The sequence below is a fragment of the Rana temporaria genome, chromosome 5 (assembly GCF_905171775.1).
Source record: "Rana temporaria chromosome 5, aRanTem1.1, whole genome shotgun sequence".
NCBI classification, from domain to species: Eukaryota; Metazoa; Chordata; class Amphibia; order Anura; family Ranidae; genus Rana; species Rana temporaria.
Genome location: NC_053493.1, coordinates 91,979,726 through 91,992,066, shown reverse-complemented (window position 1 = coordinate 91,992,066; position 12,341 = coordinate 91,979,726). Strand labels below are relative to the sequence as shown.

At 45.9% G+C, this 12,341-nt stretch overlaps 1 protein-coding gene across 1 annotated transcript in view; it reads right to left on the bottom strand.

Annotated features, from left to right (window-relative positions):
* Positions 1 to 308: 308 nt before the first annotated feature.
* NUP42 (nucleoporin 42) overlaps positions 309 to 12,341 on the bottom strand; it is a 100,407-nt gene continuing 88,374 nt past the window's right edge. The window contains exons 11-12 of the mRNA XM_040352849.1: positions 1,525 to 1,591; positions 309 to 921 (exon numbers count right to left, since the gene is read on the bottom strand). Of these exons, the coding sequence (XP_040208783.1) occupies positions 782 to 921; positions 1,525 to 1,591 (207 nt within the window). The 3' untranslated portion in view covers positions 309 to 781. The remainder of the gene's footprint in view (positions 922 to 1,524; positions 1,592 to 12,341) is intronic.

The window sequence follows — 12,341 nt, the reverse complement described above, 5'->3', positions numbered from 1 at the left end:
AAGTCTCAACTTGATCATAGAAAGTTCACCCTAATATTTTCAGAAAAAACAAACAAAAAAAAACTAAAATTCAAATTTCTGAAAATATGTTTAATATATAAAATAAACTGTACACACCTCAATAAAACAGGTTTGCTTTGCTATCACATCTTTAAAAAATCTGCAGGTGGAGGGTATGTGGGAATGTTCCCTAGTGAAAACTTCTTGGATTCAAACTGTGAGAGTTCTTTTTTTTTAGAGAGTTCAGACCGTGGGGTGAAAACAGGATTTTTACCACTGGCTTCTGATGTGGAGTTCACACTTGGTGGACAGAAGCCGCTTTTGTCCCTCCAAAGCCTGATGTCGTACTCTGCCCAAAACCAGGAGCCACTGTTGTCCCTCCAAAGCCTGATGTCGTACTCTGCCCAAAACCAGGAGCCACTGTTGTCTCTCCAAAGCCTGATGTCGTACTCTGCCCAAAACCAGGAGCCACTGTTGTCTCTCCAAAGCCTGATGTCGTACTCTGCCCAAAACTTAGAAGCCACCGTTGTCCCTCCAAAGCCTGATGTGGTACTTTGCCCAAAACCAGTAGCCACTGTTGTCCCTCTAAGGGCCCCTGTGGCGGGAGAAGATGAACTTGCAGGCAGAGCAGTTGTGGCTGCCCCAAACTCAGTAAAAGCAGATGCTCCAGCACCTGAGGAGGAGGTGGGTGCGAAGGAAACTGCCTTTGCGTTGTTGAAGCCAGATGATGCTCCATCAGAAGCCGTTGTTACTGCAAAAGCGAATGAAGCTGCGGATCCCGTCACTGCATTGCTAAAACTGATTGCTGGTTTGTTGGCAAATCCTGAAGCAGTGGGAAAACTGGAAATGGACTAGGTGCCTGAGAATCTGGCTTGAAGCTGAAACTACTGGCAGACTGGGGTGCACTGCTGGTGGAAGAACCTGCAAAATAAGAGATTACTGTTAAATCAGCTGCCTGCTCTTACTGCCCCCTGGATGCACGTCTGAATGAGCTCCTAGAAAACATTCATACTGGCAGGCTACCATGGATTACTGCACTTGGTTGGTTTAATAAAGCAAAACTGAAGCTAAACACACGACACGGTTGTCAACACTGGTGGGGAAATATACCTGCTGTCCAGGATCCACCCTTGGCATTCTGTACAATATTTAATGATTTGTTTAGTTAAGGGCCAGAGATTAGCTAGCATTTAAGGTTACCTAGATTCATAAATTCAACTGAAACTTTTTGTACTTTTTGTACAGTGCAATAGCTGAGTTTTCAGGAGTTTCTGATTTCCAAAGTTAATTGGTACAGAGCGTTTCTGCCGCTAAAACACCATGGCTGTTTAATGAAACTAAAGACGGAACACAATAAAAACTATGGAAACAATGTGTCCCCAAGTAAAGCTGATGAGTTTATCCATCTGATAGTAATCATGTCTGTGCTGGCCTACTTGTGTTCCCTTTATAGCATCAATAATCAGTATGAACAGTAACACAATACAAAAATCTATGACTTGCATAACTTTAATGGAAACTTACTTGTAGTGGAAAAGCTAGAGTTTTCTTGTCCTTCAAAGCCAACTGCAGGCTTGGTGAGCTCATTGATCTGAGGAACAATAGACCAACAATAAAAAAATAAATGGCCAGTCTACGTTTCATTCACACTGGCAAAAAAATACATGCACGATCGATCAATCAACTTGGGTAGAACCCACCTGCTGGATTAGTAAGCGATAATCACTGGCTTCGCCCGCCCCCCACTGCCGGGAGCAGACAACTGCTTGGCAGGAGCGACCCCCCCCCTGTCGGCACTGTCTGTGTTGATGCAGAAAATAAATTTGCAACGTTCATGGCCTGGCCTTGGTCTTCTACGCTATAGGACACCCAATGTAACTCTGAAGTCTCAGAGACTGAGGAGATCCTGTTTGCTCAGGGCGTCAAGGACCCACCCCCTGAAGGGGAGTCATCATGGTGGCCTGCATTTACTGTGTAGTGGTGCACAGCTCAGCACTGAACTCATTAGATCGGTGCCATTTGAGAACTACCTATCTCCAAAAAAAGACTGAAGAGGACCCAGCACATCACTAGACTAGACTAGCCTAACGACTTAGGAAAAGGCAAGTATAAATTAAAATAGCATAAAATGCTGCTGGGTGGGCCTCCAGGGGGCTGAGCCCAGAGTTGTGCTTTACAGGAAAAAAAGAAAAAAAAAGAAAAAAAAGAAGAAAACTCTGAACAGTCTACGGCAACAGGGCACTGTCATACTTGTTATGTGCAGATGTAAAATTCCGGCGTTGGAGTCACTTCAGTGTTTTCAACAACAGATGCTATGGTAGCCTTTGACAATAAAAATACAATGAAAAAAAGAGGAATTTTAAATTACCTTTAAATTGCAAGCTTTTGACAACAAGGCTGTTGGACGTGTCCCCTATAACCCTACCCAACTTAATGAGTCCTCAGTTTTATAGAAAGCAAAGCAGAAGAACACAGGGAATACAAGGGAGGGTGGCCGGTCTCCTGTACTATACTCCTAGATATAGAATTTTTCAGGCAAGTCAAAATTCCTCTTACAATAATTGTACAGTACACATGGATGTCCACAAGGAGTGGCAAGGGGGGTCAAGTGCCCCCCCCCCCTAGAATCAGGGATCAGATCAGCACGGTTACATTCAGCACAGTGGCATCGTTATGCGGCTGCCTCCAGTGGGGTGACACCATCAAGGTGCTGTCAAACCCCTCCCCCCCATTAGTGTAGTGCAGGGGTAAGCAACTTGGGGCCCTCTAGCTGTTGCAGAACTACAAGTCCCATTATGCCTCTGGGAGTAATTGTAACTACCAGCCTTGCAATGCCTAATGGGAAATGTAGTTCCACAACAGCTGAGAGGCCCCAGGTTGCCTACCCCTGGTGTAGTGTGACTGCAGGCTCTTTTCCCCGCTCAGTCCAGCAGAGAACTCGGCGGCGCTATGACAGGGGAAAGGCAAGCTGTGGGCTGTCAGAGGTTTCCCCCACTCGCCCACCCCACCCTTAACCTCTCAGGGAGAAGAGACTGAGGCTCTTACCAGGTTCCCTGCCCAGCTTCCTGACCACTCTGTTTCTTCCCCATTGGCCACAATTGAGGGCCAATTAAAGGAGACTAGAAGAGGAGAGCATTATGGGACATGTAGTCCCGAAGATTGGCGGCCCCATTTTTCACAAGGAGGAGGCTACAGCTTGATAGGGAGAGAGAGAGAGAGAGAGAGAGAGAGATTAGGAGACTGCAGCCTGGAAAAAAGCTGAGGCAGTGAGTGCTACAGGACAAAGAAAGAGGAGTGTGTTGGGCGGAAGCCAGAGAGAGGGCCACACTGCCCAGTGCCACCAGAGAGAAAGAGCCACGCTGCCCAGCGCCACCAGAGAGAGAGCCACGCTGCCCAGCGCCACCAGAGAGAGCCACGCTGCCCAGCGCCACCAGAGCGAGAGCCACGCTGCCCAGCGCCACCAGAGACACAAAGACCGAGCCACCACCAGGGTAAAAGACATGCTACACTACTGACCAGAGACGCTCCTGGGGAACCCAGAGTGAGCGATCATCCAGCCGGAGGGATCACTGCTGCTGTTTCACTGGGTCTGGTGAGAGAGAGAGAGAGAGAGAGAGAGAGAGAGAGAGAGAGAGAGAGAGAGAGAGAGAGAGAGAGAGAGAGAGAGAGAGAGAGAGAGAAAAAGAGACTGCAGCCTGGAAAAAAGCTGAGGGAGTGAGTGCTACAGGACAAAGAAAGAGCAGTGTGTTGGGCGGAAGTCAGAGAGAGGGCCACACTGCCCAGTGCCACCAGAGAGAAAGAGCCATGCTGCCCAGCGCTACCAGAGAGAGAGCCATGCTTCCCAGCGCCACCAGAGAGCCACGCTGCCCAGCGCCACCAGAGCGAGAGCCACGCTGCCCAGCACCAACAGAGAGAGAGTCACGCTGCTGCACAGCACCACCAGAGACACAAAGACAGAGCCACCACCAGGGTAAAGACATGCTACACTACTGACCAGAGACGCTCATGGGGAACCCAGAGTGAGCGATCATCCAGCCGGAGGGATAACTGCTGCTGTTTCACTGGGTCTGGTAATAGGGCCTGTTGGCCATTATCCATTACTGCTCCTAGGGATTGAGCCATTAGGAAGTGCCCAACATGATAGCCTTTAGCCCTAATACTGCTTGCAGGCCTTATTGACAGCTGCAATGCGCACTAACAAGCTTCAACACTGGGCTGCCAGCTGGGCGACTAGCTTAAAAATAGGGGGAGTGACACCATGTTTTACCGCAACAGGTGACACCAACCCTAGTGATGCCACTGAATGTCCCAGAATCAAATAGAGGACACAGAACTCCCTACTAACTGATTTCCCGAAGTGTTCGCAGTCTCTGACCATCTCTTGTATCATGTCCGCAGCCTCCGACCATCTCCTGTACTATGTCTGCAGTCTCTTACCGTCTCCTGTACTATGTCCGCAGTCTCAGCCGTCTCCTCTATCATGTCTGCAATCTCTGACTGTGATAATGTGATAATTACATTGTCAAAAAGGGGCGGAGCATGGGTGACCAGTTCCAGAGCAGGCAGAGGTACGTACAGTTAAGCGTTAGGCAGACGCGTGGTCGTACAACAGGCCAGGGTCAGTTAAGGAGCAGGCAGATGTTGGTACAGGCAGAAGCATGGTCGTTTTTCTGACTCCTCCTCTCGAGCACACACAGCATTTTTTCTGACGTCTGTAGCCTCTTTCACGGGAGTTTTTTTTATTTTTTTTAGGAAAGTGTCGTTCGTGGAGTCTGCTCACGGAATCAGAGCGAATATTTTCTGGTGGGCTTTCAGGGTACAAAAGGGCGGTGATGACTTCTTCTTGGTAGTGCAGATAGGATATGGGGTTTTCTGTAAATAACATAAGTGTTATACCTGGCCAAAAATGAAAAAAATAAATGAACACTTTTTTATACCAGTGGCGGGATTTTCTTGTGGGAAGGTAGGGTTTAATCATCTGATCGTTGAAGTCCACTCCCCCCATAAACAAATTATAATCGTAGACACAAGATAGTTTTTGGATTGGGCAGTTTCTTTTGGGGACTTTCATGTAGGTGTCGTTGTAAATCGTTGTAAGCATGTGGACGTTTCGTCTGTCCCTCCACTTGACAGCCAATAGCTCCTGGTTCCTCAATGATGCCGTCTCCCCTTGTCATAGCTTTTCATTGACCAGTTTTTGTGGGAAGCCCTTTCTATTGGCTCTTACTGTGCCACATGCTGGGGTGTCCCTCCAGTGAACATTGCGAAACAGGGGCAAGCTAGTATAAAAATGATCCAAATAAAGGTGGTATCCCTTTCCAAGCAGTGGATAGACAAGCTCCCAGACCACTTTTCCGCTTGCTCCGATATACTCTGGGCATTTGGGGGGGATGCAGTTGGGAGTCCTTCCCTTCGTACACCAGGAAGGAGTAGATGTACCCCGTGACTCGGTCACATAGCTTGTACATTTTAACCCCATATCGGGCCCTTTTGCTGGGGATAAACCGTTTGATGCCCAGCCTGCCTGAGAATTTTACAAGGGACTCATCTACATAGATTTTCTGTTCGGGGATATAAAACTGGGGAATTTTTCAGAGAAATAATTTAGGAGTGGCCAAATTTTAAATAGTTTGTCAAAAGCTGGGTCATTATGGGGAGGGCACTGGGTGTTGTCATTAAAGTGGAGGAACCGCGTTATCATTAGGTATCTTGATCTGGGCATACGGGATGAGAAGACTGGCATGTGGTGGATGGGTTTAGTAGACCAATAGGAGTACGTTTTTTTTTTTTTTTTTTAGAGACCCATATTATAAGTTAGGCCTAAGAAAATTTGGAATTCCTCTACGGTGAGTTCTCTCCACTCAAAGGGATGGGCATAACTGGAACCAGGGTTGCTTTCCATGTACCGCTGTGTGTAGAGGTTGCACTGGGCCACAATTCTTTGGTGAAAACTAAATGAAAAAAACCGAGCATGGCAAAATCATTGGTGTTCACCTGTCCACCTGGCTGGGAGGTGAAAGGGGTGAGATTTGGTGCTCCAGAATTAGGGGGAATCCACAGGGGGTTTTGAAGGCCATAGGGAAGGCTGGCTTGGCGCCGATCCCTTTGGGGCTGAGATGACACCCTACTGGAGCCTGGCCTTTGTTGCAGTTGCACTGCGCTTGAGGTGGACGGCACTGCTCTGCTGGTAGTAGGCTGCTGCTCCACGCAAGAACGCCTTCTTTTAACAGGCACACATTCCTCTTCCAATTCTGTATCAGACCCACTGCTTATAAACGGGTTCATAGGCCGAATCCGAATCGGACTGAAACTCAGAGAGCTCCCCGCTGCTCTCATCGGTCATGCATAGGTGTTGGTAGGCCTCCTCGGTAGCGCACAGGCGGCACTGGTGGGCACAGGCAACATGCGTGGGCACAGGCGGCACTCATGGGCACTAATGTGGCGCAGATGAGCACAGGTGTGGACTGTAGTGGCACTGGTGTTGGTTTGGTGCCACTGGGGTTGCTCTGGTGGCACAGATGTGGCTCTTTTGGGCACAGATGGGGCACTGCCCAATGCAAAATAACTCACTGTTCGGGTCACACTCGCTCTCCTCTCACGCTGGATCGGTGTGAGGAGAGGAGAGCGATGAACTTGTGATGACCCTGCTGTCCAGGTTTGTTTACATTTGTGATCGCTCAGTCATTGGACAGAGCGACCACGTGGTAAAGGGCCGCTGTCATTGGCCCTTTACCGAGATCCGTGTTGCTATGGGTCCCGTGAACCCGGCAAGCACGGATGTTCCCGTGTGCGCACCCCAGGGCATTAACGGCCTCCCAGAGTTAACCACTTAAGGACGGCCTCCTGCAGATATACGTCGGCAGAATGGCACAGCTGGGCACAAGCACGTACCTGTACGTCCTATTTAAGTGCCCAGCCGTGGGTCGCGGGCGCGCGCCCACGACCCGGTTCGAAGCTCCGTGACCACGGACCCGATCTCCACCGGAGTCCCGCGATCGGTCCCCGGAGCTGAAGAACAGGGAGAGCTGCGTGTAAAACACAGCTTTACCCTGTTCTTCACAGTGGCAGCTTCATTGATCGTGTGTTCCCTAATATAGGGAAACGCGATCAATGACGTCACACGTCCAGCCCCGCCCCCCTACAGTTAGAAAAACATATGAGGTCACACATAATCCCTACAGCGCCCCCTAGTGGTTAACTCCCAAACTGCAATTGTCATTTACACAGTAAACAATGCATTTTTATAGCATTTTTTGCTGTAAAAATGACAATGGTCCCAAAAATGTGTCAAGATGAGTATCTTCCAGTGGCGGCCCGTCCATAGGGGGCGCATGGGCGCCGCCCCCCCTCTCCCCAAAGCCAGTAAAAAAAAAAAAAAAAAAAATGAAAAAAATTTTTTTTTTTTGGGCCCTTTAAGAAAAAAAAAAGGTCCTTTAAGACGGTGCATGTTCAGGGTGAGCGCCGGTCAAAGACTCAGAGCACTGCTATAGCATCATTGAAGCGTCATGCCAATGCAGCAGGCAAGACGCTTCATTTGCAGTTTTTTTTTAAGCTCTGTGGCTATGTGCTGTGCGCCATGAGCCAATCACTCTCCAGTGTCTCCACTCTCCTCTCTAATTGGGTCCTGCTGCTTCCTCACTGCAGAAGGAAATGGGCGGTGCTTTCCCCAGGGCAGTGTTACTGTCGGTTTTGACTCCAGGAGGACTCCAAGGTAAGAAACTTTATTAAAAACACTTTATTTGTCTCATTGTCTGTCCTGTCCAGTGTCCCTGTCCACCCCATCATGTCCAGCACCTTGTGCTGTATGCTCAGCCTGTACTGTGATCGGACTGAGAGAGGACAGGAGGGAGGGGGGAGGGTGCCGTGCTTCACATCTCCTGTCTGTGTGTGAGGGCTTAGAGTGCCTGCGTCCTGCAGCTGTGCTTTACAAATCTCTTATCTCTGTCTGTCTATCTAATCTATCTGACTGTCCTGCCTGTCCCCTCTCTCTCTCTCTCTCTCTCTCTATCTATCTATAGCCATATCTATCTATCTATCTCTCTATCTATCTATAGCCATATCTATCTATCTATCTATCTATCTCTCTATAGCTCTATCTATCTCTCTATCTATAGATCTATCTATCTATCTATCTATCTATCTATCTATCTCTATCTATAGATCTATCTATAGATCTATCTATAGATCTATCTATCTATCTATCTATCTATCTATCTATCTATCTATCTATCTATCTATCTATCTATCTATAGCTCTATCTATCTATCTCTCGATCTATAGATCTATCTATCTCTCTCTATCTATCTATCTATCTATCTATCTATCTATCTATAGCTCTATCTATCTATCTCTCGATCTATAGATCTATCTATCTCTCTCTATCTATCTATCTCTCTATCTATAGCTCTATGTCTCTATATATCTATGTCTCTATCTATCTATCTATAGCTCTATCTATCTCTCTCTCTCTATAGATCTCTCTCTCTCTCTCTCTCTCTCTCTCTCTCTCTATAGATCTATCTATCTATCTATCTATCTATCTATCGATCTATCTATCTATCGATCTATCTAATTATCTATATCTATATGTCTGTCTAATTATCTATCTATCTAATTATCTATAGCTCTATCTCTCTCCCCCTCCCTCCATCTATCTATCTGTTTAATTATCTATAGCTCTATCTAGCTATGTCTCTATATCTATCTATCTATCTATCTATCTATCTATCTATCTATCTATCTATCTATCTGTCTGTCTGTCTGTCTATCTAATTATCTCTCTAATTATATATAGCTCTATCTCTCGCTCCCTCCCCCTCCCTCTATCTATCTATCTATCTATCTATCTATAGCTATCTGCCTAATTATCTATTTATCTATCTAATTATCTATCTAATTATCTATCTAATTATCTATCTATATCTATCTATATCTATCTATTTGTTTTATTATCTGTCTGTCTATCTATCTATCTGTCTCTCTGTCTGTCTGCAGGTCCCATTGTCTGCGGGGGGGGGGGGGGTTGACTGGGGTTTTGTTTGCGCCCCCCCAAAAAAATAGAGCACCAGCCGCCACTGGTATCTTGCCAAAAATTACATATTTATTTCAAACTCTGCCGATAACCATACCACAGGTTTTTCTCCGACAAATAAACTCACTTTTGATGAAGTTCATTTGGGCGGGGAAAAAAGCAAGGATAAAAAAAGAGGTGATGAGGGTACCCAAGTGCTTTGGGGGGATGGCAGTTCCGGACATTGCCAAATACTATCAAGCGGCACACCTGACAAGATTGATAGACTGGTGTAGGAATGGGCACTATAAAAGGTGGGTTGAGGTGGAACAGCAGATCTGTCCAATAGCCTTAAGTAGGGCCCCTTGGTGCTATAATGTATTACCAAGCAAGATGAAGAAACATCCTATAATCGGCCCTACGCTGTTAATTGCAGCTAAAACATGTAAAAACCCAAAATTTTCAACAAAACGCTCTCCCCTGTTCCTTATATTAGGGAACCCAGGATTTATACCGGGCACAGGAGGAGCGGTCTTTAACAAATTAAAAGAAAGGGGCAAGGTGCAGGTATCACACTTTCTGCAAATAAATACGTGGCCATCAATTGAGGACCCAACGAGGAGAGGGGGAATTATGAGTTAAGCTTTTGGCAAGCACTTCAACTAAGTTATTTTCTAAGATCCCTAGGTCAACCATCTAATTTATGGCGACAATTAACTAAATTTGAACAATATTGCGATGATGAGGAACCAATACAAAGAGTAAGCTCAAAGATGTACAGAATACTGATCTCGCCTCAAGAGGACTTTGAGTTGCCGGGACTGGGGAACTCCCAACATTACAGTGGAGAGATAGTAGATCACCCTCTATCGCGAGATGGCTTAATAGAGTGAGAGAGATTGGAGTTATAGAGGACTTAATCCTCTCAGCGAGGAATAAAAGGGAACAATATGTAGCAACATGGTCTGGGTGGAATCAGTTTATGAAATCGGAAGAAGGGAAGAGACTATTGGAAGAATAGAAGGGAGAGGGTAGAACCCATTATGATGGGTGCAGGTAGAGAGAGGTAGAAGAGAAGAATTAAACGAGCATATATCTGGTGGGGAGGAGGAGGGGACTGAAGGGAGGGGGGGTACCGTTTACAAATATTATTATTTATTTTTTTTGGGAAGGTTTGCTTTGGTTTTAAGTTCAGGGAGGAGCTAGGTAGGGCATAGGGAGGGTAAAGGGAACAGAGCGGGGTAGACGTATGGAATAACACAGGGGTCCTGGGGAAAGGGGAAAGCAAGCTATGGACAAAAGGAGGGTTAAAGTAAGAACAGAGTAAGGGAACCAGGATGATAATAGTTCGGGTATCTCACTATCTGTCTTGATCGATTCCGGCTTGTTTCCCTGTTGACTTTCCGTAAGATTGTACAGTGGACTTTTATATGTTTATGTACCCATGGTATATGTTATGTTTATTCTCTGTGACCTTTACTAAAGGAAAAAATAAAGAAAAAGATAAATATGAAAAAAAAAAAAATTGTCCGATGTGTCCGCCATAATGTCGCAGTCACGAAAAAAAAAAAAAAAACGCTGATCGCCGCCATTAGTAGTAAATATTTTTTTATAAAAATGCAATAAAACTATCTCCTATTTTGTAAACGCTATAAATTTTGCGCAAACCAATCGATAAACGCTCATTATGATTTTTTGTTTTACCAAAAATAGGTAGAAAAATACGTATTGGCCTAAACTGAGGAAAAAAAATGTTTTTTTTTTAAATCTTTTTGGGGGATATTTATTATAGCAAAAAGTAAAAAATATTGCATTTTTTTCAAAATTGTCGCTCTATTTTTGTTTATAGTGCAAAAATTAAAAACTGCAGAGGTGATCAAATTCCACCAAAAGAAAGCTCTATTTGTGGGAAAAAAAGGACGACAATTTTGTTTGGGAGCCACATCGCACGACCGCGCAATTGTCAGTTAAAGCGACGCAGTGCAGAATCGCAAAAACTGGCCAGGTCCTTTACCTGCATAAAGGTCTGGGTCTTAAGTGGTTAAGCAACCGCCCTGTAGCCGTACTTTGGCTATGGGGCGGTTGTTAAGTGGTTAAGCACAGATTTCTGATAATATTATGGAGAGGACTAAGAAGATATAACCATGCCAATGGTGCAGCAGAAACATAGAGCACAGTGAGGAAGGACTGTGATCCAGGATGATTGGACAGTCAAAATTAGAAGCAGCGTCCTCCCACAGTTTTGGAATGCCTGCCGCCAGCATACCGGAAGCTCTATGGGGGCGCTAAACTAATTTGCCTCTCAGGCCAGTCTGACCCATAAGACTGGCTCTACACTAACAGTGTAGCGCAAGCCGGCGGGGACTCTTTCCGTGCTGCCTCCCTGCAAAGTGCTGCCCTAGGCCTGGGACTTGTTGGCCTAGACCAGGATACAGAGTTGGTTAGGGGCCCTTCTGGCGACTAGCTGGGAATGGGGACCTACAATGTCAGTTAAAGCAATGTTTTTGGAGTACATTTCTCACTTGTTCCCATTGTGCCCCATAGGTAGTAAGTATCATCAGAGGGGGTTCTTTACATGATGTCTTTTGAGTTTCCTGCTTTTTAACAAGGAGGTCCCTCCTGTATTTTGTCCAGGCCTTTCTTTGTGCCTTTTTGAGAGCAACCCCAGTCTCTGAATCTACCAAACATCTCTCCTGCTTCTGCCAAGATGTCTGCTTGTCCCCTTCTCGGTGTATGGTTACTGTGGAGGAGTGTGGGGCGTAGCAAGATGTCGGCGACGGAACGTCACTTCCGTTACCGGAACACCTGTAAGTGAAAAAAGAGCCATCTCAAACTTCCGCAGAATCTTTGAATGAAGGAACATCTTCAGTTGGCACAGTGAGAGGTTTAAGATAGAGAACAGTAGAATCTACTACCAAAACAGACCACTTTGCAGTGAAATCTTTGAAAGGACAGAGCTCCGCGATAGCTTTTGGAGGAGTGAAATTTTTTTCTGGATTGACCCACCATAAAAATGGGAATTGCCTTTTTAGATTGAGGGCTGTTTGTATGTGAGACAGGGGAGATTTAAGTACAACAATGACTTTTGTACACAGAAGTGAGTATATCAACCATGGCAAGTATATTGTGTGAAGTTGTAACATCAGATGCATAGGAGCCTGGGAGTGAGAAATCTTCCACAGCCTCCTTCAACACCACCTCCGGGGTCCTTTTTATTGCTGAAATGGCAAAATTGTGGGAGAAAGCATCCAAGTATCTTTAAAAGGGCTTTATGTACAAGTGGTGGGAAAGTGTGTGACTTGTGGCGTGATGCAAATCTTGGTCACCTACC